Below are 26,008 nucleotides of genomic sequence, written 5' to 3'. Positions count from 1 at the left end.
GAGGTTTTTGCTCTAGGGCACGTGCACTCGCCAGAAAGACAGAGAAAGAGAAAGGAGCAGTCAGCCCCAGGGGGGATGGCCATGCCACAATCACTTCTCCATTCTCCTCTCAGGATCTTGGGCACACACTCACATGCGCCCGGCATGAGTGTAAGCTACCGGGTCTGGGAGTCCAGCAACATAGCCATTATGCCAACTGCTGGTCCCCCTAAGGCGTTGTTTCCACAGCATCTCAGCCGCAGTCGCCTTCGCTGCTGAAGGGCACAACGGGCCTTGATCACCTCCCGGGGGAACCCTGACAGCTCCGCCACTAACAAAGACTTTGCAGGTGGTAGTACAAGAAAACATTACACATGTGTGTTTCATGATACTTCATGGATTGGTTGCCAGGTTACAGACAATAAGAAGCCATTAACAAATCTATAAGAGATTAGTCATACCCGGGGCAAGGTGTATCCCCTGGTGGTAATCCCATCTAGAGTAAATCTCATCTTCCTTTCTAATGCAGAGAACTAGCTGTTAGGTGTGTCTGTTGGAACGCCCCTAGTAATTTCCACCCTTGCTCTGTCTGCAGCCAAGGTCAGGGAAAGACAAGTTACAAGGTTCTGCCAAACCCCAAAAGAGCATGTGGTGTTTGCTCAGCGCATGTCCCCACACCTCAGACTCTCTCTCTTAAACGTGTCCCCACAGGGTTTGAGTGTTCCCCGACGTTCTCCAGAGCACGGTACGGCAGACCACACGGATGACACCCTTCTCTGAGCACTCAGCAGACTCACTCGGGGGTACGCACAGGGCGCCCACAGGGTCCGAGCACCCGCCGCTGCAGTACACGTCCAGGCATTCTGTGGTCAGCGAGGGCGCTGCATCCCCGACGCTGTCAGGAAATAATTACGGGTCCCCTGAGCCCTCACACGGTTTCATAAGTCCCCCGACATCTTCTAGGCCTTTTGAGTTCTGGAGGCAGCACGTTCCTCATTTACGGGTCTTACTTAAGCCCCTGTGCTGTTACTTGCAAAGCGGCCCACTCAGAATTGGCCCCTCTGACAACGGCTCTAGCATCTGCCAGGTCGCACTACAGCAGGCATTCCCGCTGTGCTGCCGAGGCTCCCTCAGCGTGGAGGCTTCAGCAACCTCCTCCTGTCTCCTGGGGTCTCTGGGCTACCCAAGATGACCCTGGGCTTCTGGCGCAGAGTTCAAAACTTAATAAAGGTCCTCTGCAGCCCCCACTCTGCCATTCAGGCAACTGCCGGCTGTGCATGGGCCCTTCTGGACCCCGAGCTGGGACTCTTAAAGCTACCTTCCCATTAGCCCTTGAGTCATGGAGGCAGCCCCTGCAGGGCTGCCGTGAGTCTCAGCGTGAGGTCTCTGCACTGTACACGCGGACGGAGCCAGACCCAGGGGCGAGGGTGTGCTGCGGAGCAGTGGGGACGTGCTGGAGAACATGCCGGGGAAAGGCCTGCCCCAGCCCAGTCGTCAGAAGTAACCGTCGCTCTCACTACCCCAGGACGGCCCCTGGCAAGTGGCAGCGAGAGGTCGGACCCAGTGTGCCCTTGGCTGTCCCATGCTGCCAGGGGCATTGTAAGAGTTAAGAGGGCTTTGACACCAGGGCTGTTAGTCCGTAAGTTAGATTTTAAATATCTTTATTTTTTCTCTGGTTACAAAGGCAGTAAATGGTCGTTATAAAAATTCCAACTGTACATAAATGTATAATTACAGGGCAAGTGTTCCTCTAATCCCACCTCAGAATGGGTGGATTCAGGTGTTTTCAGTTATAGAAACTCACATACACGTAAATGAAACTGGTCATCTTCTACACATGAGACGCCTAGCCTGAGTTCCCGAAACATTCCTGACCTCAAAATCTCTGGCAATTTTTTGCTAACCAAAGGATGAATGTGTCCACGCCTAGGAATCCTTCAGAAAGGTATCTGGAAAGTACCATTCCGCAGATAGATCCATTTACAATACGGATGGGATTTGTGTTCTTTCCTAATATTTTGCTATTGCAATGTGCTGCTGAGCACCCTGATTCCCAAGGCATTTCAAACCCGCGTGGAAGAGGTGGTCTATACAATAAACGCATGGGGGACCATAGGCTTAAGCTCTGAATGGATCCAGCCAGGTGAGGCCAGCCTCCAGGACAAAATGAAAGAAGCCGTGCTGTGTCTGCTGCAAGTCTACATTTAATGAGAGCCCGTGACTGGAGCTCATGCCAGTACCTGAGCAAGCGTGGAAGGCTGAGGAAGAGAAGTTCGTGCAGCCACTTCTACTGCAGGGAGGCTCTGCAGAGGCAAAGCTTAGGCAGGCAGGTGCTCCCATCCTGGTGCCACCAGCAACAAACACGTTGCACTGAGCAAGACTTGGTGTTAAACTAGGGACGATCCCCTGGCCTTTTCATATACTGTTGTCTATTTCAGTATTTTTTTTTTAATTAATTAATTTTTTTTATTATTATTTTTTTTAGTTTGCTAAAGGATACATGTGCTTGCTGGAGAGAGACAGAGACAGAGAGATGGAGGGGGAAAGTCACCTGCCGGGGGGGGGAAGACTGTGCTGCTTTTTTTTAGTTTGCTAAAGGATACATGTGCTTGCTGGAGAGAGACAGAGACAGAGAGAGATGGAGGGGGAAGTCACCTGCTTGGGGGGAAAACTGTGCTGCAATCCCTTCTCCTCCATTCTCCTCTAAGGATTTCTGAGCATGTACACACATGTGCCCAGCATGTGTTTCAAGTCACTAGGTCTGGGACTCGAATCGTGTCCCCACTGGGTGGGATCCAGCCTTCTTAATCTTTAGGCTACTTTCTGGTCCTGTGTCTGACACCTTCAGTTTGTAGTCATCCAAATATTCAGATCTTTTCCTAAAACATGTGGACATCATTAGCTTTTGCCTTAACACGTGTATTTGCCAGAGAGAGATAGTGAGACAGAGACAGTGAGAGGAAAGTGAGAAATCAGCCCCCCCACCCCTGGGGGTGGGGATGGTTACACCACAATCCCTTCTCCTCCTCTCCTCCTGGGGTTTTGGGCATGCAGGCACACACACCTGGCATGAGTTTCAAGCCACTGGGTCTGAGACCTGAACCGCAGTTGGCCATGTGGGCACCTGGCGATGTAACTGCTATGGCACCCTCAGGCCCTTCATTTTGATTTGAAAGAGTCGTTTGAGTCCCACTAAGGCAGTTGATGTGAAGACAGTGCCCCTGAATGTGAGGGAGATTCAGAGCGGGGACATTCGGCCTTCAGACACGGGAGTCTGCCATGTTGGCTGAGGATGCAGTAGAAAGTCACCTTCTATTTACCTCTTTCTGGAAACTTTTTCCTTGAGGACAGAACAAAAGTCCTTTCTGAAAAAAGAGAAGTCAATGAATGGGGTGATTCTGGAAGTTCATCTTCTGTAAATAATGAAGTTCCCTCTCCCTAGTGAATTTTGTACTTAGACATCACACTGGCTCTCAAACCGAAGGCATCTAAGAGAAAAAGGAACTCCCTCCCTCCACCAGTTCTCCTTTGGACTTCGAGTGATGATAAAATCATTCGTTCTCAAGACCAAAGCGGCTCTTTCCTAATCCCTTGTCCAACCATTTTCCTTTCCATTTCTTCCTGTCTATATAAAACCCTCAGGATTTTATTCCAACTCAATTTTTTGAGTGTTATTGTGAGGCTTTGTGTTGGCTTCTGGGATCACAAAGACCCGTATGCTCTGCAGTCGCTCATGTAGCAGGGAGAGGATGCTATGAACGTGCAAGCAGAGACAGCCCACGGAGAAGGCGGCCGAAATGCTTCCCAGAGGGTGCAGATGAGCCGATCCTTGAGCTGCGTTTATCAGGCAGAGCAGGGGCTACGTCTTCAGCTACTTTCCTTCCAACCCACTCTACCCCATACCACCAGACTAAGCTTCTTAAACCTCCTCTGCTGCATTTAAGTTCTCAGGCCACTTTACGTGACTTAGAGTTCTCCGCCATTAGCACCAGTCTCCACTCCTGTCACCACCACCTTTTTTTTCTGTGAATGTTTAGCTCTTTCTTTCCTTTTCTTTCTTTCTGTCTTTTTTTTTTTTTTTTGAGAGAGAGATTTTTGCTATAGAGTGCATGTGTTCACCAGAGAGACAGAAAGGGAGAAATCACTCCCCAGTGGGGGATGACCATGCCATAATCCTTTCTCCATTCTCTTCTTGGGATTTTAGACATACATGCACATGTGCCCAGCGTGAGTTTTAAGTCTCCAGGTCTAGTACTTAAACCACGGTTGACTATGTGGGAGTCCAGGGACATAACCATTAAGCCATCTGCTGGTTCCATGTTTAGCTCTTTCTAAATCATGCTGGTAAACTCCAATGGGAATTTCTCCACCTTCTTGCTGCAGAAATTCTACTCATCCTTCCAGGACTGAAACCCCCACCTGTCTGTCCTTCGTCATTACAATACCTCCAGCAGCTGTCTCACAGTCTGCCCTCCACAGTGCAAACTCCGCTTCCAGTCTTTCGAGTTCTTCTTTTTTCCTTCTAATTCAAATTCTTTTGGAGTAAACCAAACTCCCTCCTTGTTCTGAATGCACTTCTCTGAGGATCCTGCAAGAAAAAGACAGCCCATTCTAGATCTACCTCCATGCTCTGTGGATTCACCCTAAACCTCCAAATCCCAGGTACTATGCTCCACCTCCAGACTTCCCTGTGAGGTGGGGGCAATAGCAGGGGAGTCTGGATCCCTCTTCTCTTAGATTGAAGGAAGCCCTAAAACCTGAGTGATGAGGTTGTTGAGTGGAATTTGTATTATTTTTATTGTCAAAGAGCAGGTGCACTCACCACCAAGAGACAGAGAGAGACAAAGACAAAAAGAATGTGGTCACACCATAATCCCCTTTCCTCCATTTTCCCATCCTGTGGAGATCTGGGGCACTCCAGCCAGTGGGACCAGGATTTGAACTGCAGTTGGCCATGTGAGATCCAGCTCCCTTAACCACTAGGCTATGGGGCCTGCTTGGAATTTGTATCTTATGTAACACGTACATGCAGCAAGGATTTGGTGATCAGTTTCATAGGGTCAATGCCCTGTGGGAGTGGAGTGGTTCGGGTGCTAGATATACCATGCTGCAGAAAGGTTTGGAAATTCCTTCCTAAGAAGCATTTCTTTATGTACAGTGATTGAATGTACAACAAATATTAAAAAGACGAAGAAGCATTTCTTTTTCAGCGGCCTAGTGACCAGGGTCCAATTCCTCAGCCACTGCACTTGTGGGGATTTTCATCCCTCATAGTGATTCCTTCACGTAGGGATTCCAGAGAGCAGAAGACTGAGGAACTCACCTTGCTGCAGCTTTTTCATATACAAAATCCCTTTTGCCTCACCACAGGTCACAGGAAGTTCCAGGGCATGGAAATCCACAGGGTCATCTGCAGGTTTTTCTGAAAGTAGAAAAGAATTGGTTAGTATTATTCAGCCTTATTCTATCTTCTTCTAGAATTCTCCTTCATGAATTTCAAGAGTTAATAATAAAAATAATGTAGGTGGTACCGGGAACTATGCTAGTCAATCTGCAGGAAGTCTTCCACTTTGACTGGAGTGTGAGCTGTGTGCAGAGAGGTCTCAGTGAACAAAACCAGCCCATCACGAACACACCATCAAACAGAACATTTCAGCCTAACACACAGGGCTTCTGCAGCGCCAGTCGCTAACTGGACGCTAATTGGCCACCACCTTCTTTGATTCCACAACCATGCTGTTTATATCTCTGTCCTGACAGAAGTTGCCTACCTAAAATATTTCTTTGCATTCATGTAGCCAGAGAAAAAGCATTTTGTTTTGTTTTCCTTAAGTTCTTGCTATAGGGTGTGTACACTTGCCAGAAAGAGAGAGAGAGACAGAGATAGAGAGAGAGAGAATGCACCCTCTGGGTGAATGGCTACACCACAATCTCTTGTCCTCCATTCTCCTCTCGGGATTATGCTGAAGTGTGATTTCCAAGCCAGAGGGTCCAGGACTTGAACCGTGGAGTTGGCCATGTGAGATCCACACCACTTGCCGGCCTGAAAAAGTCCTTGGTTATCATCTCATTTCCTGATTCAAGCTAAGAGATGGTTGGCACTCAAGGGCTGCTGTCTGCCATTGTGTTTAGCTGTCTCTTCATTTCTTTGCGTCCCTCTTTTCCCTGTGAAAACAAGAAAACCTTGGAAAATCCGTTTAAACTAATCTGAAAACTGCACGTGGAGAGATGTGATAACTCAGAACCTCAGAGCAGGGATCTGGTTCTGACTCGGGGGAAGCAGCGGTAAAAAGGCCTGAAGTAATACCCGACAATCCCGCTCCCTTCCCCTCCAGCCTCACGGGGAATTCAGGAAGGACAGACTGTGGGGCTGTTTCTTGGGGGACAGAGGAAAGGGCCGCCGATGCCTGTGTTGAATTAGAGGGTGTCACATCCAGCGCAGGTCTAGGAGAACATCTGGCCCACCTCTCCGCCTTGCCTCAAACACGTAAGTGGGAGAGCCGGAAGAAAATACGTGGAGGGACCAGCAGTTAGCATAATGGCTATGTCGCTGGACTCCCATGTAGTCGACCACGGTTTGCATCCCGGACCTGGTGGCTCAAACTCATGCTGGGCGCATGTGCGTGTATGCCCAAGATCCCGAGAGGAGAATGGAGGAGAAGGGATTGCAGTGTGGCCATGCTCCCGGGGGGTGATTTCTCGCTTTCTGTATCTCTGTCTCTCTCTGTCTGTCTGGCAAGTGCATGTGCCCTATAGCAAAAACAAAAACAAAACAAACAAAACGAAAAACACCTCTCCAAGAAAACACGTGGAAAAGCACGAGCATCGTTGGAAAAGGAAGGAGCAGCACCAGCAGCGAAGAAACCATTAAATACGTTGGACTGTGAGAGCGGGGAGCCCTGAGAGGTCAGGGAACGGTCTTCCCCACAAGGATGCCCAGCCTGAGGCAGCACGGCTATGCCTGTGGGTGGGAGAGGGGTGTGGGACCCTCGAGTGGAAGGTCTCTGTCTGTCCTGACAGCTGGCCAGCGCTCTCGCATGGAGTGGCCGGCTCTACCACGTGTCCCCAGACGCAGTAAATGTGGCCGGCAGATCTGGGCAGGGCCTCAGGAGCCAGAGCTGGCCCGCCTGCCATCCCGGCTCTGCAGCTCCCTTGCAGGACTGTCTGCGTGTGGACTGCCGAGACCGGATTCGAGTGGGGGATTCGCCCTCACAGGTTCCTATCCTGGGTGGCGAGATGGTGCTACCAGCACCTTAGAAAGACTACTGCAGCCCGAAGGGACCTTCCTCAGTTCTCTGTCTCAAGGAAGTGGCTCATCCCCGATGGCAGTACAGCTTTCAGGATGCAGGTGTCCCCCACTGGCTCAAGGCAGATGCGGGGGCAGGGGCGGCTCTGGGGGCTCTGGGGGCTGTGGTGGAGGCGGGTCACCAAGTGAGATGGGCCTTAGGACACTTCCAGAGCCACCACCCTCCCTCCAATAGCAGCTTTCTGGGCTGTTCCCGATAGTCCTGGGTCTGGTCCAGCCTCCCCTCCCCTCTCTGCACACAGGCCTTTAAGAATGGGGCCCTACTGCCCCTGAGACCCTGGGGGAAGGTCCCCCCGGGGCTGTCCAAACTGCCAGCATGTTTTCCAGGGTGACCTGCAGCAGTGACTGATTTACATCATCAGTAAGTGTGAACAATCAAGAAAAGTAAGAAATGAAAGAACCCAGGGAGTTTACGGGAATCAAAAGAAAAGCCAAACAAGGAAGAGCAGAATGGAAAAAACAGATAGTGTCCTGCAGACCCGCTCCAGGAATTCTTACTGCACACAGGGAAAAGGCGAAATGAGAAAATGAGGATGAGAGACCCTGGGGAGAGAGCTGGGAACACGTGACCCAGTGACGAGCCTGGGCTTGAGGGCGCTCGGGGTGGACGCCGAGCAGCTGGAGGGAGATGGAAGTGCAGCGGACACATGTATCACATCCTTACGGCGGCCAGGAGGAGGCCCCGTTATCCCACTGACAGACGGGGGAGTTAGACTTGGAGGAAGAATTACTGCCGGTCGCCCCACTTCATGAGGTGGAGCTGGCATTGAAATTCAGACATGCCAGCCTCTTGCCACGCCATCAGAAATGCCTCAACACGAATCCGCATCACGTGGTCGATTACAACGCACACGGACTTCTGTAAGTCAGAAGGGGCAGTGGGGAGGCAGGAGAAGCTGACGCAGAACACCCGTCAGCATGTGCCTGGGCACCGCCTCTGCTGATATTTCAGTGTTTTGTAGAAAGAATAGAAGGCGGGACCAGCAGAGGGCATAATGGTTATGTCACCAGGCTCCTACGTGGCTGACCACAGTTCGAGTCCCAGACCTAGTGGCTTGGAACTCATGCCAGGCACGTGTATAAGTGTGTCCAAAATCCTGAAAGGAGAATGGAGGAGAAGGGATTGCAGCATGGCTATCTCCCCCTGGGGGGGGGGTGATTTCTCACTTGCTGTCTCTCTGGCTCTCCAGCCAAGTGCATGTGGCTTATAGTAAAAAAAAATCTCTATAAAAGACTAGAAGGTATCTGGATTTATGTGTTTACCTTTTTAGTGTAAAAGAAAAAAAGAGTGTGGGACTAGAGCACCTCGGTTGATTTAGCTCATGCAGGCTTTTACTCTAACTGAATCCATGAGATGGGCTGATAACACTCACTTGCGAGGATTAAGTGACAAAACGCAGTGCAAAGTGCTTGCCGATCGTGAAAGGATGTCTACACGTACTTACACTGGCAGCAGGGCCTCTGCATCAGGTCACGTGGGTTGTGCACAGAGCAAGGATCTGCTTTTATTTTTTCAGAGGTTTTACTATAGAGACAGAGAGAGACAGAGACAGAAAGCAAGAAATTTTTCAGAGGTTTTACCAGAGAGACAGAGAGAAACAGAGAGACAGAAAGCAAGAAATCACCCCCTAGAGGGGATGGCCATGCCTCAATCCCTTCTTTTCCACTCTCCTCTCGGGATTTTGGGCACGCACGCACACGCGCCAGGTGTGAATTTAAGCCACCGGGTCCAGGACTTGAACCGCGGTTGACTACATGGGAGTCCAGCAACATAGCCATTATCTGCTTTTAAAGCACAGCTCAGGTTCGCGGCTCAGGTTCACATCCCAAACAATGGATTTCTGTGCTTAATACAATAATCTTCCAGCAGAGGGCAGCAAAAGGTTTGGTTTCAAGACTCAGCTTTACACAGCAGGTAGTGAATCCAGGGTCATGTTTTCTAATTCCTCTAGTGCATTGCATGGGCCCTGCTATTGGTCTTCATATTTGATGAACAAGAATGAAGATCGTGGGGCTGGCAGGGGGTGTGGTGGTTAAAGTACTGGACTCCCCCATGGCCAACTGCAGTTGGGGTCCTGGACCTCGCAGCTTGCTTTCTCACCTTCCCTTTCTCTTCCTGTCTCACTCTGGTCAAATTAAAATAATAATCAATTAAATTAAATAATTCTTATAAAGAGAATGAATAATGTGTTGACTTGTTATTTATTTATTCATATATTTTTAAATTATTTTTTTTATTTATTATTATTTTTAAAATTTGCCATAGGGCACTTGCACTCACCAGAGAGAGACAAAGAGAGAGGGAAAGTGAGAAAGCAAGCTGTCAGGTCCAGGATGCGAACTGTGGTTGGCTACGTGGGAGTCTAGCGCCCTAACCACCATACCACCTGCTGGCCTGATTCATCAGTTATTTAAGTACAGACTGTGAGGCCTGGAGGGGTTGAACAAAGAGCAGGAGACTGAGTCACCTCGTGTAACTTTCACACTGCAAGCAGGGTGTGTACAGACCATTACCTACAGGTGCAGGAAGAACCACGAGGAAAACTGTGGGGCTTCCTGAGGACCTATCAGGGAGCCCTACCCGCTGCCTGCAGAGACAGAGAGCGCTTTTCCTGTGGAGGTGATGGCGAAGGTGAGGTCCACAGGTCCACAGCAAAGAGGGAGGAGGATGGGGGAATTAAGGAATCATCAAGAAACAGCCCTGAGGGCTGGTCCTGTAGCTCAGTGGTTAAAGAATCTGGAACCCACGTGACAGTTCAAATTCTGGCCCTGGTGGCTTGAAAAACGCACCGGGCATATGTGCATGTGTGTCCACACCCCTGACAGGATGGAAGAACAGAGGGAAAAAAATGGCGGTGTGACCACGCCCAATGGGGAGGTGCTTTGACCAGCACACATATCCTCTGGCAATAAAATTTAAAAAATAGAAAGACTCCTGAAAACGTGTCCATTTTGAGGATTGGTGTTGCCTTTTTTTTTTTTTTTTTTAGAGAGAGTTTTGCTACAGGGTGCATGCACTTGCTAGAGACAGAGACAGAAAGGGAGAAATCACCCCCCAGGGGGGATGGCCACATCACAATCCCTTCTCCTCCATTCTTCTCTCAGGATCTTGGGCATGCATGCACATGTGCCTGGTATTAGTTTCAAGCCTCCGGGTCCAGGACTCGAACTCTGGTTGGCCATGTAGGAGTCCAGAGAGATAACCATTATGCCATCTGCTGGTCCCAGGGTCACTTTCAATACTAGGTTGTCAGGAATTAGAAGAGACTCTCCCCTACTCAGTAGAGGACAGGTGACTCTAAAAGAAGTGCAAACACGGGTGTCACGTGAACTCACGCACGGCCACAGAGAACCGCACCCCGGGCATATACCGACCTCCACAAGGAGCCATGCAGATGCAGGCGCCATCAGCAGCCTTACCTTTTGATCTGGGCATAACCAGTCTTGGCCTTTGGGCCTTCGTCATTGCCCTTGAGTTCCAGGTCAAGCTGCCCTTGCTTGGAGTCACCTGATCCGCTGCTTGGAGCTTCTCTTGGACTCTTCGCCCAGGTAGGGCCGCCCCTGGACCAAGTAGCAAGTCGTGAATAGTCTGAACTGGGGTCCCCAGGGAGTCTCCGTCCCCTGTGACCGCCCTCCTCACCCCTGGCCCTTCCCTTTCAGATCTCTCTACTTCACCTCTGTCTCACATCTGTTTTCTCGAGTGTGCCTTTCTTCCTCCCCCAGACTCACGCTACTTCTTTCTGCTTTTCTTCCCCTTCAACTCCTCTTTCTGTCTACAAATCCCACGTGTGCCTGTTAGAATGGGCGCTATCCGCGGGCAGGCTGTGTCTGTCATTGCTGTCTCCAGGGCTGAGGACAAGTGCCTGGCGCCCACTTTCCTCTCACCTATCTCTGCGGAGTGAACACAGAAGGTGTATGTTTCTGGAAACACCAGGAGCATGTGCTTTTATCCTGTAGCTGGCCAGGGGCCCCTGACTGTTAAATCAGCAGCTTTCGGGGAAGAGCAGAACTAAGCCACTGTCCAGGTGAGAGGCCATTTTGGACAACGTCTTGAAACAGAATTTGTTGAGAGTGGAAGGTTATTTCCAACTTTCCCAAGTTATCTTGCATACCGAAGGAAAGGCTGTCTGAATGTCAAGTTAGGAACACCTCGGCCAACGACAGGAGTGCGTCTCCTCAGTCCCAGGAGGCAGCAGGGTGGGAGCGAGGAGGAAGGGGCAGAGCAGAAGGGCAGATGAGAGTCGGCCCAGCTCAGACCCCAAGGCTGAGGGGCTGGGAATAAGCAGGAAAGCTGGGAGCATTCCAAAGAGGGAGGCTCAGGCGCGGTTCACGTTTGGGAGCTGGGGGAGGCCCTTTTTGTTAAAGTAAAATTTGTCAACAAGAAAAAAGTCACCTGAGATGACAGGTAATTTGTCTGACGGGTGGCTACGTATGCCTGAAAATAGTTTCCAGAATGTTTTGAAAATTGAAACCTTGGGAACCAGCAGTTAGCGTAATGGCTATGTCGCTGGACTCCCACGTAGTCGACCGCGGTTCGTGTCCCGGACCTGGTGGCTTAAAACTCACGCCGGGCGCATGTGCATGCGTGCCCAAGATCCCAAGAGGAGAATGGAGGAGAAGGGATTGCGGCGTGACCATCCCCCCTGGGGGGTGATTTCTCGCTTTCTGTCTCTATGTCTCTCTCTGTCTGTCTGGCGAGCGCACGTGCCCTACAGTGAAAATCTCTCAAAAAAAAAAAATTGAAACGTTAAAATTATACTAAGTCAAGTGATAGATATTCATAAAATACCTAGATCATGTCTAAGCAAGATAAATGACTAAAACCTTAATTCCTGAACATAAGACTACAGTTATGTATTTTTTTTAATTTTTTTTTTTTTTTTTAGGTTTTTACCATAAGACACATACTCTTGCCAGGAGAAACAGAGAAAGAAAGAGAGACAGACAGACAGACAGAAGGAAACCAAGAAACCACTGCCTATAGGAGATATCCACACCACAATCTTTTCTCCTCCATCCTCCTCTCAAAATTTGGGGTATAATTTTTGTCCTCCATTTTCCTCTCAGGATTTTGGGTTTTGGGTACACACACACACACACACACACACAACACACACTCACCTGGCATGATTTTTCAAGTTGCCTAGTCTGGGACTCAAACTGCAGTCAGCTATATGGGAGTCTAGCACCTTAACCACGAAGCCACATTCTGATACCTATTTTTATGACTTTGAGAGGAGAATGGAGGAGAAGGGATTGTGGTGTGGCTATCCTCTGGGGGGTGATTTCTTGCTTTCTGTCTCTCTAGTGAGTGCATGCATCCTATAGCAAAAATCTCTTTATTAAAAAAAAAAAGAAAGAAAACATTGCTGGTTCTTTAATGCCTTGCTTTCTAGATTTAAGGAACTTTTTTTCTTGAGCTGTCTATGACCTGCAGCAGTTTGGTAAGGTGTCCTTCCGTGAACAAAAATAAAAACATTAATTTTTTCCCCTGCCTGGTTACTCCACAATTTGGAAACTCTTACTAGGTCCTTGTTTACAAAATGGGCATTTACATGGGTCAAAAAAAATCTGTTCTTCTTGTTACAGAACATAATGGGGCAAGTCCTTGGCTTCGCTTTTTTAAAAAAAGAATTAATTAATTAATTAATTTTTAAAATATTTATTATTTTATTATTTTACATACATTCAGTCATATTGTTTAGCTTATGAGGTGAACATTTCAATAGGTTTTTAAAGGTGGAAATCTATAAGATTGCTCATTACCAGACAGCTTTTTAGACATGAAAGTTGGTTGATACCAAGTTAATAAAGCAATTGGTACATCCCCAACGTTGACTAAAATATCACATCTACCTGGAGTTACTATTCTTGCTACATTTATCTAAATAACCGGGTCAATTTTTAATGAAATAAGACTGACTCTGTGAAGGACCATACCACCAGTGAACAGGATATTCAGCTGTGTTTTCCCTCTAAGGATGGTGGTATCAACAATGTTATTCTAGAAATGTGAACAATGAAGTCGGCGGCCAGGGAGGAAGCAGCAAGCATCCCTGACCCGCGCACAGGCCGGCACCTGCTTGGTCAGAGCTGTGTGGGCTGACCAGGGGCTGTTCTCGCCCTGCTTTTCTCAGAAAGGTCCCACGAGAAACATGGAGATTGGAGCCCTGGGGAAACTTGACCCTTAGCCTGGGCACTTCCAGTAGAGTACCAGGAAAATGAGCACACATTGTCGGTGGTGGTGGTGTCCCGACAGTGCGGAAGTTGGCTGTGGGATCTGGAGCTCTCACAAAGCTCTTGTTTCATACATCCATCCATACACAGACACACATGTACAGATGTAGGTATGAATGAGAGAGAATGGTAAAATATGATTCATATCTGTACACCACACAAATGATACGCATTTGCGGTATTAAAAATATCATGAGGGGCCGCAGGTGGCATGGAGGTGAAGGCGGCTGCACCTCATGTAGCCAACTACGTGGTTTGAGCATCGAACTTGGTGACCTGAAAAACACACTGCACGTGTGTGATGCCCCAAATCCAGAGATGAAGGCGGAAAGATCGCAGTATGGTCATTCCCCTGGGGAGGGGGTGATTTCTCACTTTCCCTCTCTCTCTCTCTTCCTCTCTTTCTCTGAGTGAGGAAGTGCACGTGTCCTATAGCAAACAAACAACCCCCAGGAAGGTCATGGCAGGAAAAAATACTTAAAAGGATTCTCTAGCAGGATGATGATAAGAAAGAAAGTTAGGAAACACCGGGTTAGAGTAAAATGCCTCTGAATTTGGGTGCCTGGTGACTGTTCTCTGAGACCAGCAATCCTTAATCCTTACCATGGTTGACTTTCAGTTGTGTCCAGGGTGTCTCCTGGGACCTCTTTCTTTCATTCATTTCTGAAGTGTCATTACTGATCTCTGAGGAAAGAAAGATCTCAGTAAATTTCTCTGGAGAAGTTCCGTGGGGAGTCTCCCAGAGACCAGGAAAGACCTTGCAGTCTGGAGCTGAAGGCTGGGAGCTGGAGTTCCAGGTCTGGCCCTCCCAAGGATGTTCCTGCCGCAAAGCTTGTGCCACTCCTGTCACTGTGCCTGTCTGCCATTCAGAGGAGCGTGGGAAGGCTAGACAGCCTTGGTGACTTTACCAAGGGACACATGCACAGTGGGATGCAGCCATCTGAGCCCCTGGGCCAGAGGCTCTCCAAGTGAGGTCTGCAAGCCCCTAGGAGGACTCTGAAACCCTGCAGAGCAAAACTGTTGTCACAATAACATGCGATTTGCCTTTCCCATTGTTCTGACCTTTGCACAGATTGACCAAGGGCAATGGCAGGTAAAACTGCTGGTGCCTTAGCACGAATCAAAGCAGTGTCCCCAAAGCTTAGGAGCCATTGCATTCCTCACTGCCACCTACTCGCCTTAAAAAAAAAAAGAAAGAAAAAAGCCAAATTCACTTAAGAATATTCTTGACAAGGGACCAGCAGTTAGAGTAATGGCTATGTCACTGGACTCCCACATAGTCTACTGCGGTTCGCGTCCCGGACGCCGGGCACGTGTGCGTGTGTGCCCAAGATCCCGAGAGGAGAATGGAGGAGAAGGGATTGTGGCGTGACCATCCCCCCTGGGGGGTGATTTCTCACTTTCTGTCTCTATGTCTCTCTCTGTCTGTCTGGCGAGCACACGCGCCCTATAGAGAAAACCTCTCCAAAAAAAAAAAAGAAAAAAAAAGAAGGATATTCTTGACAAACCTGTAAAAATGACTAATTTTATTAAATTTCTACACTGAGCACACATCTTTTTAATATGCTGTGTGAAAAACTGGGACGTACATGTAAAGTTTTTTGGCTGCCTTCCGAAGTACCATGGTTGTCTCAAGAAAACTCCTGGAATTGTTTGAGTTGGACTCAAGCAATGTAGCCTACTATATTTATTCAGTAAAACAGTATTTTCCAAATGTCTGTGATATTGTAAAATTTTACCTGAGTACAGCCATTCAAAATGCAAGATGGCATAGTACATTTTATTGTAATGAAGTATGAAAAGCACATTGTTATGGTTTCAGAATCTACAATTAATCTTGAGATGACTACTTGTTGAGTTTTGGTGTAGTAGTAAAGCAAAATGTCTAGCCATCTGGCAAAAGCCTGTTAAAATATGCCCCCCCAGTTCGTCACACCATATCTGTGTGAGGCTGGGTTGTTTCCCTAGACTTCAACCTAAGAAAAGTAACATGAGCAATTGGGTCCAGAGGCAGGTGTAAGACTCCAGCTGTATTTTATGAAACTAGACATTAAAGAGACTTCCAAAAATGTCAAACAATGCCACTCATCTCACTAAGTTTTTCATTTTGGAAGAAAGTATTTTTATGGAAATATGTTACTTATGTTAACAGGTAATTAGTTAATTCTTGTTCCTAATAAATAAACATTTAAAAATAATTAGTTTTAATTTCTAATAAGGTAAATATGGGTAATATAGCAACATAAATAATAACTGTGGGGTCATTGGTCATTCTTTTTAAAATTAGTTTAAAATTTTTAACATTTTTTTAAATTTATAATCACTGTACAGCTTTACAGTATATAAAATGGTCTTTTCCAGCATAAATACGGTGCATATCAGTCAAGTCAAAGATATTACCATGTACAGTATCATCAACAGCTAACTTTTCATTTTTGTGTCTGTTAAATATGTTTTCCCCCTCGATGCCCTTCCTCCCTGTTATCCAACCCCTCCAATATTGCCTCTAATGTCTACAGTTGCCCTGTCTGCTAATATACCTTCCAATCTTTCAGCTTCTTTTTTCTTTTTTTTTTTTTATATATTTGATCGCTATACATCATTTAGCTTATAAAGAGGATTTACCCAACATGAAAACACCTCAGACAGTATACATTAAGTGGGGACATATAGTTCCTATCTTTCATAGTCTGGCTTGCTTCACTTAGAATGAAATCTTCCATATTCGTTCACTACAAATAGACTACCATATGATCCAATAATTCCACTCCTGGTTATTGACCCAAAGGACAGGAAAACACTCAGTCAGAAAAACACTGGCATATCCACGCTTACTGCAGTGTTGTTCACAAGTGCTAAGACATGGAATCAACCTAAATGTCTAAGAACAGATGAATGGATTGAAAAAATATGGCAGATACACACTATGGAATATGACTCAGCAATTCTCAAGAGTGTTTGAGAGCTGCTGCCTTAACCCAAGAAGAGGTATGCTGTCTCTGTGGACACATTTGTTTCTTCAACCAAAACTCCTTAGCTGCAATAGAGCCTTCTCTTTGTCCCTCCTGTCTCACCTCCTCCTCTTTCTCTCACCTCCCCCTGCTCCTGCTGGACATATCTTGCCGACTCTGCACCCGCTCCGGAGAAACCCTCCCACATGGAGCCATTCGAATGGCAAGTGCCACCATCAGCCTTACCCTCTGATCTGGACGTTTGGGCACATCTGGCCCTTGCCTTTTGGGCTCTCGTCATCACCTCTGACTTCCAGGTCGAGCTGTTCTTTTTTCTAGTCACCTGATGCATCACTTGGAGTCTCTCTTGAGTTCCTTGCTCAGGTGAGGCTGCCCCTGGACCAAGCAGTGGGTCGTGAATAGTTGAATCGGGGTCCCCAGTGAGCCCCTCCGGTGGCCATCAGTGATCTCCCTTCATGCCTCTAGCCCCCACCTTTTCAGGAGATCTCGGTACCCTGTACCTCACTTCCCCCACTATTTCTCTGTAATTATCTTTTTCCTTGTATGTGCCATTCTTTCTTCCCCTAAATCACCATCTATTCTCACTCCAGGTACCACCTGTTCAAATCGACCAGACTTATTTGGAGGAAATCCCAGAGCAGTAGAGATTACTTCTTGATTCTTCTTTGTCTGACCCCTGTGCCATGAGGAGGCCCCATCGGGGAGAAATGCCCACTGCAGGGAGCTCTTGCTTAGGTGGAGGGGTGCTTTACAATGCACCTCTACCCCAGGGCCTGTGTGTGGTCCCAGAGAGAGCCAGCGTTTCCTAGGGAGGAAAGTCTAAGCTATCACTGAATCCAGAGGCAAGGACACTGCCAAGGGGGGGCCAAAGGGAGGGACCAATGGATGGTGAGCCTGAGACCGAGGACCAGCGAGGTCAGAGGTGAGTCTACCTCGACGCAAAAAGAGAGGAACACAACTTTCACTGACTCTGCACTTTAGAAGCTGATCCCCAGGATGGCCACTGTCTGGTGGAACAAGGATGTCTCTGTGAGGTCAGCAAGGTCACAGACAGTGCACGGCGCCTCCTCTGGGCAGCCAGACCCTGAATTTTCCCCAATATCCAGATGCCATTCTGGGGGAGGTAGGTGTGGTTATGCACTGTGGGAGGAGAGACAATTGAACCTGAACTTCCTGGTGGGAAGTTCAAGCTGGGAAGTTACTGAGTATTTATCCAAAGGAGCCTGGGATAGCATGAAAGAGTCTAAACCTTGCCTTTAATTCAATTTTTTTTTCTTTTTATAACAAAAGAGTTTCAGAGAAGATGAGAATTACAGAAAATGAATAAAAAGTTCATGGGAATGTGTATTATGTTAAAGCTACGTGTGGATTTCAAATTTCTTTTGCACCAAACTAGACCTGTACTAACTTGTTATAACGTCTGAGCAGGGTCCTGGTTTGAGACCCTAAGAAGGATAAGATGTCAGTTTGAAAAGAACCCCTACCAGAGCAACAGGAAGTCTCCTGAAACTGAATCAAGAACATGACGGTAAAGCTCAGGGGAGGAATGGTGGAAGCACTGATATTTACGAAAAGACCGTGGGAACAATGCTTCCCTACCGAGTCCTTGGCTTACAAATGGATAACTCATTTCAAGATGGAACAAGACAACGCGGAAGATGACCCCACAGGAACAGGCCACCGCATCAGGTTTTTTTTTTTTTTTTTTTTTTTTTCAGAGGTATTTGCTATAGGGTGCATGAGGTCACTGTAGAGACGACAAAGAGAGACAGAGACAGAAAGAGAAATCATCCCTGGGGGGATGGTCTTCCCGCAACCCCTTCTCCTACATTCTACCCCCAGGATTTTGGGAATGCAATGCACACGCACCTGGCGTGGGTCTGGGACTCGAACCATGGATGACTACACAGCAGTAACCATTATGCCCTCTGCTGGTCCGAAGCATCAGTTTGTAAGGAAACAATCTTCTTTATGCCTCAGTTGTACAAGACTGATGATTAACAGCAGAAACAACAGTGAAAACCACAGACATCTCTGACTGGAAGATTGAAGTTGGGCAAATTTTCTGTTGAATGGGTGCCTAAACTGTTGTGCTCAGATCAGCTGCAGACAAGAGCAGAGCTTTCCCTGCAAATTTCATACAAGTGGGACCAAGGTCCTGAAGCATGTCTTTGAAGAATTATACAGGAGGGATCAGCAGTTAGCGTAATGGCTATGATGCTGGACTCCCCACGGAGGGGACTGCAGTTCAAGTCCCAGACCTGATGGCTTAAACTCACACCAGGCGCATGTGCGTGCGTGCCCAAGATCCCGAGAGAAGAATGGAGGAGAAGGGATTGTGGCATGGCCACCCCCCTTTGGGGGGCGATTTCTCGCTTTCTCTCTCTCTGTCTCCCTCTGTCTTTCTAGTGAGCGCATGCGCCCTACAGCAAAGACCTCTCAAAAAAAAATTATATAGGAGATGGCACGTGGCTTTGCCAGGACAGTCCTGAGGACAAAGTACGATCAAAGAAAGGGCTAAGAGGAGGAAGTGAGCTGGTCAGAGCACACAGGAGCTGGTCAGAGCCCATGGGAACCAGTCAGAGTGCACAGGAGCTGCTCAGAGCACAAGTGAGCCTGTCAGAACGCACAAGAGTGGGTCAGAGCACAAGTGGGCCTGTCAGAGTGCACGGGAGCCTGTCAGAGCATGGGAGTCTGTCAGAGCACACGGGAGCTGGTCAGAGCTCATGGGAGCTGGTCAAGAGCAGAGGTCATGGGAATGTTTTTTTGAGGATGCACAAGGCTTTCTGCTTGTTGACTTTCTGAAGGGCCAAAGAACAATAACCGCTTACTAGGACAGTATTTTGAGAAAGCCTGAGTTTTAGCAGAAAAACACCTACAAAGTCTTCACTAGTGTCCTTCTGTGTCTACCACAAGGCTCTTGCTCATCACTCTCACCAAACAAGGGTGGTTTGGGGAGTTTCAGTGGGAAATCATTCGGCTTCCACCTTCCAGTTCTGATTTGGCTCCTTTTGGCTTCTTTTTGTTTCTCAACCTTAAAAACATCTTTAAAGGGCACCCGTTTTTTTCTCAGCTAATAGTGTAAAAAAAGATGGTATTGGTTAAATTCTCAGGACACTCAGTTCTCTATGGATAGACTGAATGGCTGGTGCAATCACTTACAAAAACTTAATAGAACTTATGGGGACCAGCAGTTAGCATAATGGCTATGCTGCTGGACTCCAACGTCGTCGACCGTGGTTCACGTCCTGGACCCGGTGGCTTAAAACTCACGCCCGGCACGTGTACGTGCGTGCCCAAGATCCCGAGAGGAGAACGGAAGAGAAGGGATTGCGGTGTGGCCATCCCCCCGGGGGGTGATTTCTCGCTTTCTGTCTTTCTGTCTCTCTGTCTGTCTGGCAAGCACACGTGCCCTATAGCAAAAACCTCTCAAAAAAAAAAAAAAGCTTAATAGAACTTATGTTGAAAAATAAAATCTGTATTTTAAAATTTGATCTTTAAAAATTTTTTCTCATGAAGTTTTCAAAGTCCCCTATATTTTCAACACCATGATGTTTTTGTTTGTTTGTTTTAAGTTAAATGTATTTACTTCTTCTGAGAGATAGAGAAAGATAAAAAGAAGAGAAGAGAGACAGACAGGCACCCCTAACAGTCTTCGCCCCATGATCTACCTAGGCATACATCTGTACCCGCTGTGCTCAGGGAGGGACCAGGACACAAACCCAGAACCTTTCCAAGTGGGTCCCCTTGTGTTATCACCTGGTCCCAACAATGTTTTCTCCCCCTTTTTAAATTGCGAACTTTTGAAAGATGTGTGGTGTCTTTAATAAAGGTGATCAATTAGATGTAAAACAGTGTGACTCTTACAATATGCCTGAAGTGAAGGGATTGCGCTGTGGCCATCCCCCCGGGGGGTGATTTCTCGCTTTCTGTCTTTCTGTCTCTCTGTCTGTCTGGCAAGCACACGTGCCCTATAGCAAAAACCTCTCAAAAAAAAAAAAAACTTAATAGAACTTATGTTGAAAAATAAAATCTGTATTTTAAAATTTGATCTTTAAAAATTTTTTCTCATGAAGTTTTCAAAGTCCCCTATATTTTCAACACCATGATGTTTTTGTTTGTTTGTTTTAAGTTAAATGTATTTACTTCTTCTGAGAGATAGAGAAAGATAAAAAGAAGAGAAGAGAGACAGACAGGCACCCCTAACAGTCTTCGCCCCATGATCTACCTAGGCATACATCTGTACCCGCTGTGCTCAGGGAGGGACCAGGACACAAACCCAGAACCTTTCCAAGTGGGTCCCCTTGTGTTATCACCTGGTCCCAACAATGTTTTCTCCCCCTTTTTAAATTGCGAACTTTTGAAAGATGTGTGGTGTCTTTAATAAAGGTGATCAATTAGATGTAAAACAGTGTGACTCTTACAATATGCCTCGGGCTGTGGAGAGAAAACACTAAGGCGTCTCAGTTTTACAAGATGAAAAGAATTTCGGAGAGAGCCGGGGGCAGTGACTGGGCACATTATGAATTTATGTACTATCACTGGACTGTTCACTGAAAAATGCTTGAGATGGTCAATTTTAGGTTACGTGCATTTTTACCGTAATAAAAAATAGAGAACATAACTTTTTTAAAAAAGAAAAGCACATCATCTGTCACATTGAAAATAAAGTGAATCTTAAAAAAAATAACAAAAACTATTAACTTTAAAAATTTAAATATAATATGAAGAAAGACAAATCGGGAAGAGCCTGGCATTGCCTACTCCTCCCGGCAGCTAGGCAGAGAGGTCTCAGGTCAGAGTTACCCCAACAGAACTGACAGTCTGACCCAGCCCTGGGCTCCAGACTTCTCCTCTCTGACAAGGCTGCGTCTCTGACCACTGCTGCAGAGTCACGTAGATGTCCCCTGCCCCCAGCCCTATGATGCAGACCTCTATGGGAATGGGCATCTCGGGACTGGGACGGGGGCCACGGACGTGAAGGCTATCCACACCAGCCCTAAACCAGGACAGTGAGAACAGGAGGACTGCACCGGCTCCGCTGCTCCGCAGTGAGGTTTCCCTCTCGGGTGTGGTGGCGCCTACACCGTGGCAAAAACCAATGGAGGCGGGAGGATTGCGGCATCGAGATTTCCTCCAATAACCTTTCCGTCTGCACCAGGGGCTGTTGGAGGCGCTGAGTCCCCTTTGTATAACGCAATATAAACTAATAACTACCCTTTGTCGGGCCATTATTCAAATTCTGGTTACAGAAAATATAGGTTCTTTCTTTTTTTGTAGGGAGAGGCCAGATCTGGACAAAACACCAGTGATCTTTAAAAGTAGATACGGTCTTTGTGCTGAAGCTGCAGGGCAAGCGAAAGCTCTAACAAGGACCTGACCCCTCTGCACTGCAGGGCCGTGCCAATGAAAGGAAGTGTGGCCAGCCAGAGCGGCCAGGGGAGGCTTGTTTCGAATCACAGGGTGCAAGGTGCTCCCCAGCTGCAGTTAGTAATAGAAGACACCCAGCTTTCCCTTCCACGTCTCCCTCCCCCATTGCCCTATGAAAGAATAAACCTGAGAACAGCTCAGGGCTGTCCGTCAGAGATGTCCTGTTTGTCCAATGCCCGCTTTTCTCTACTTGCGCGTGTGTCTCTCTATGCTTTATAAATCCACTGCCTCGCAGGCAAAGGCACTTTTTTTTTTTTTTTTTTTTTTTTTGTTCAAGAAATAACGAATGCTTCCTCTGTGCCTGAAATGTACCATCTAGCCTAGAAGTGACACATTGTAAAAGTAATTATACTGGAGTATGTGGAGTTTTCCAACACTGCTGGGTGCCACAGAAGCATGCGGTGGGAGTAGGTTAGCTGATGTACGGCCAGAGTGTGCCCTTCTGAAACATCATTTATGCCAACACCAGTGACAAAACAGAGGAAGCCAGACATGGAAGGAGAGTGGTATAGGGTGAGCACGTGGCATTTGCAGAAAACAGCGCGTGCTGAGGACCAAAGGGGAGAGGAAGAAGAGGGAGAGACACGGGAGTTCAGAGTGATCGGCTGGAATCGGAGCAGAGAAGCCAAGGGTGGGTTGGAGAGAGCGCTGACAGTCACATTAAGAACCACAAGCATTATCCTAAGGGCAAGAGGAGGCCTTGGGCAAGTTTTAAGCAGAGACAGAAATCCCTTGATTTTAGTGTAGAAAAAGCAAGTAGAATCAGGACTTGTCAGTATACTATCAGAATTCAGTGAGTCAGGGATGACTTCGTTTTTACTTGGCCCCTGTGCAGATGGGGTTCTTCATATCAAGGGCGACAAGTTCCAAAATTCTCCAAGGGCCTTTGGGGCTTTCTCCCTCTGTGCCACCTTCTCCCTCCATCATTGTCACCCAACAACGCTGGCCTGTCCTCCCAATCTTGAGTCCTCTCAGCACTTTTGAGTCACCATCCTATGCATAGGGGCCTTCTCCCCACCCTGCAAGTCACTGTAGCAACCCTGTCCTTTATTTCCGTCATCCTGCCGTCACCATCCGAAATTATCTTGTTTGTGTTCCTTCCTCTGCCCCCGCCAGAATGTAATTTTAATGACTTTTCTTTCTTCTTCCTTTCTTTTAGATTTTTTTCCCATAGGTGCATGCACTGGAGAAAGACAGTGAGGGAGGAAAAGTGAGAAATCGTCACCTCACACCATCACCGGTGGTGGGGTGGATGGCCACACAATAATCTCTTCCCCTCTACTCTCCTCTCAGGATTTTGGGCATGCATGCACACATGCCCAGCGTGTTTTCAAGCCACCAGGTCTAAGACTCTACCATGCAGTCGGCCATGCGGGATCCAGTGCCTTAATCACAATGCCACCTGCTGGCCCCCTTCTTTCTTTCTTTTTTTGCTTGCTGTTTTGATTTCTCTCCTTAAAATAAAACAAAAACTCCATCGTCAGCTCTCGGAGTTGACTGGTATACATGGAGACAGTGGTCACGGCATATTTGTTGAATAAATGTGTAAGTGGCACTTAAAAGACCAGCTTTGGGGGGAAGGTGAATTCAGTTTCAGACATGCTGATGCTACAGTGTTTACGGGAGACTTGCAAACGAAGATGACCAGTGAGCAGCTGGTTATGTCCCCTGAGGGTAGTAGACCTGAGTTGAAGATGTAGATTTGGGAGCCAGCAGCTAGAGGTGGCGATTGAGTCAGTCATAAGAGTGGCTGACAGAGCTCAGGGAACGTGAGCTGAAAGACCTGCACAGTTTACACTAAGCCAAGGCAGTCATAGTGAACACAGAAAACGATGCCAAAGCCACCAACTTAAATGCAGAGTGAGAAAGAGCAACCGTCTCTCCTCCCTGCCCAGGAAGACCTCTGCCTTTGGACAGAAGGCTCAGCAGGTTTTTTGCACAGCGGCAAACTTGGTCTCGAATCATGTCACTGTATTGCTGAGATCTCTGATGGCTTCCCATTAGATTATCTGAAGTCCAACTCCCACACCATGCTTGGCAAGCACTCCACGTGCTATCCCCAGCCTCCTGCCACCTCTTGTCCCTCCTCTTACTTTTTGGTAGGCTTCTCTTCTGATGTCTGTTTTTTGGAGTTGACCAGGTACTTCGTTTTCTTTTTTTCCCTAAAAAGAAAGTATAAAGCTAATCTTTTCAACAAACACAGATCAGCAAAGACATTCAGCTTCTACTTTTGATCTTCAGACCACAAGGGCTAGGAGGTCAGCGGTGACTCTAGGTGGTACCACTTCATGCATAATAGGGGAGGACGGGACTCTAAAGTGCAGGGCAAATAGAGAAGTGAGAAACAGTGAGTTTGGGTGAGTCATTTCCTGAAGATTGGTTGTGAAAGGAAAGAGAGCTGTGGAGGCAGCTGAGCTGAGAGGAGGAGTCAGAGGAGGTTCTTTTTTGGAGCCCGATGGGCTGATGTATATGCCGAGTACAGATCCTTGTCTGAGAGGGCTACTGGATGCTGAGATGGCGTGAAAGGATCATGGCTGCTACAGAGTGAGGTGGAAGGTGGGCCAGCAGGTGGCATGGTAGTTAAGGTACTAGATTCCAATATGGACAGCTATAGTTCAAATCCCAGACCTGTAGGTTTTTAAATCACAACAAATAAATAGATCAATAAACAGATAAATATTAAAAAAAAAAAAAAAAAAAAACCAACTGAGGTGGAAGGTTCTCTAAGGCTAGAGAGGAGCGAGGCCATGCAGCGAGGGTTTCAGGGCTGGCTGTGGGGAAGTGAGAGATTTCGCATCTGATACCTTTTCATGAAGTAGGAGGCAAAGTCACCTATTGACCACAAGGAGGAGGTGAGGAGTCAGAGGTTTGGAAAACGGAGCTGGAGGTTTGAAAGGACAGCTGCAGCAGTGGAACTGCCGTCACGCGGGGCCACCTGGCTGGAATCGCGAAGGCGCAGCGTGCACTCTGCCAGGTGTGCTCTTGGAGTCAGTGCAGAAGCTGCCAGAGAGCTCTAGGACGAGACAGACAGGCAAGGCCGGTTAGGTAGTGGCAGCAGGTTACCGAAGCGACAGAGTGTGGAGTCTGGTAAGGAGGAGTGTGAAGAAAGGCAGATGATGGATGAGGAAAGGGAAGGCCATCGACTAGTGATCCCAACAAGGCTGAAGAACAGCGGCAAAAGAGACACAGAGTAAGGAAAAAGAAACGAGAGCAATTTTTTTTTCAGATTAATTTCACATTTCCATAAAGCCCCCATAATGACGCATACTATATATACATGTGTGTGTGTATATGTGTATATATATATACACATATACACATATATATATATATATACACATATATATATATATATATATTTAATTTTTAATTTTTTTTTGGTTTGTTAAATGTTCTTTCCCTCTGGAGAGAAATACTCTCTTAAACCAATGTTTTAGGATTAAGCTGAGAAGAGACTTGAGGTTGAATGACAGGTGCAGAAGGGCCAACCTTCCGGGATAGGTGCCAGAAAGAATTCTTTAGTTACTGGGAACTTGAACTAGGTTCGAATGATGATGAGGCCTCTGGGACTGCCTTAGGAAAAAAAAAATCACTGGAAATGAACAGATGCAGGAGAGGCCAGAGCATGGGATGGGCTGTCTGTTATTTATGGGTACCTGGGAGGCTTCTAGGATGACAGGAACTGAGGTGACAGAAAATCAGCCCCTAGGTTCTGCTGGGAGGAGTGGAGAGGGGACAGCTAGAGACTGATGGATAGGGACAGTGGATGGCAACCATGTGGGTGAGGATGGTGAGAAGGCCCAGCTGCGTCGGCACTGTTCTGTCTGGGGGCGAACTCTGCACTTCAGCGTGCGGTGCAGCCAGTAGTCTAAGAAGTGTCGGAGGAGACTGCCGATCTCAGAACAGGCAGCTCAGTGGATGCGTATCTCAGTGTCCCTAAATGCCCCTAGTGTCCCAGTAGTCTCCTAAAGGCCTCTGGAGAAGGTGTAGGTGAGGAAATTGATAGAAACCGTGTGCTGGCATCGGGACTGCAGTCACCTGGCAGGGGCTCACGGCAAGCTCTGACCAAGGATACAGAGAACCG

General features: G+C 47.4%; 1 protein-coding gene across 1 annotated transcript in view; it reads right to left on the bottom strand.

Moving 5' to 3' along the window:
- Window positions 1-626: 626 nt before the first annotated feature.
- The window catches only part of SP110 (SP110 nuclear body protein), a 38,191-nt gene continuing 12,809 nt past the window's right edge, over window positions 627-26,008 (bottom strand). The window contains exons 7-14 of the mRNA XM_014582378.2: window positions 24,018-24,086; window positions 16,720-16,869; window positions 14,126-14,206; window positions 10,706-10,846; window positions 5,303-5,401; window positions 4,425-4,567; window positions 3,300-3,344; window positions 627-874 (exon numbers count right to left, since the gene is read on the bottom strand). Coding sequence (XP_014437864.2) covers window positions 773-874; window positions 3,300-3,344; window positions 4,425-4,567; window positions 5,303-5,401; window positions 10,706-10,846; window positions 14,126-14,206; window positions 16,720-16,869; window positions 24,018-24,086 — 830 coding nt within the window. The 3' untranslated portion in view covers window positions 627-772. The remainder of the gene's footprint in view (window positions 875-3,299; window positions 3,345-4,424; window positions 4,568-5,302; window positions 5,402-10,705; window positions 10,847-14,125; window positions 14,207-16,719; window positions 16,870-24,017; window positions 24,087-26,008) is intronic.

Source organism: Tupaia chinensis, unplaced genomic scaffold (genome assembly GCF_000334495.1).
Source record: "Tupaia chinensis unplaced genomic scaffold, TupChi_1.0 Scaffold000066_1, whole genome shotgun sequence".
Classification (NCBI taxonomy): Eukaryota; Metazoa; Chordata; class Mammalia; order Scandentia; family Tupaiidae; genus Tupaia; species Tupaia belangeri.
The sequence above is the reverse complement of the archived record's forward strand: the minus strand, read 5'-3'. Positions and strand labels throughout refer to the sequence as shown.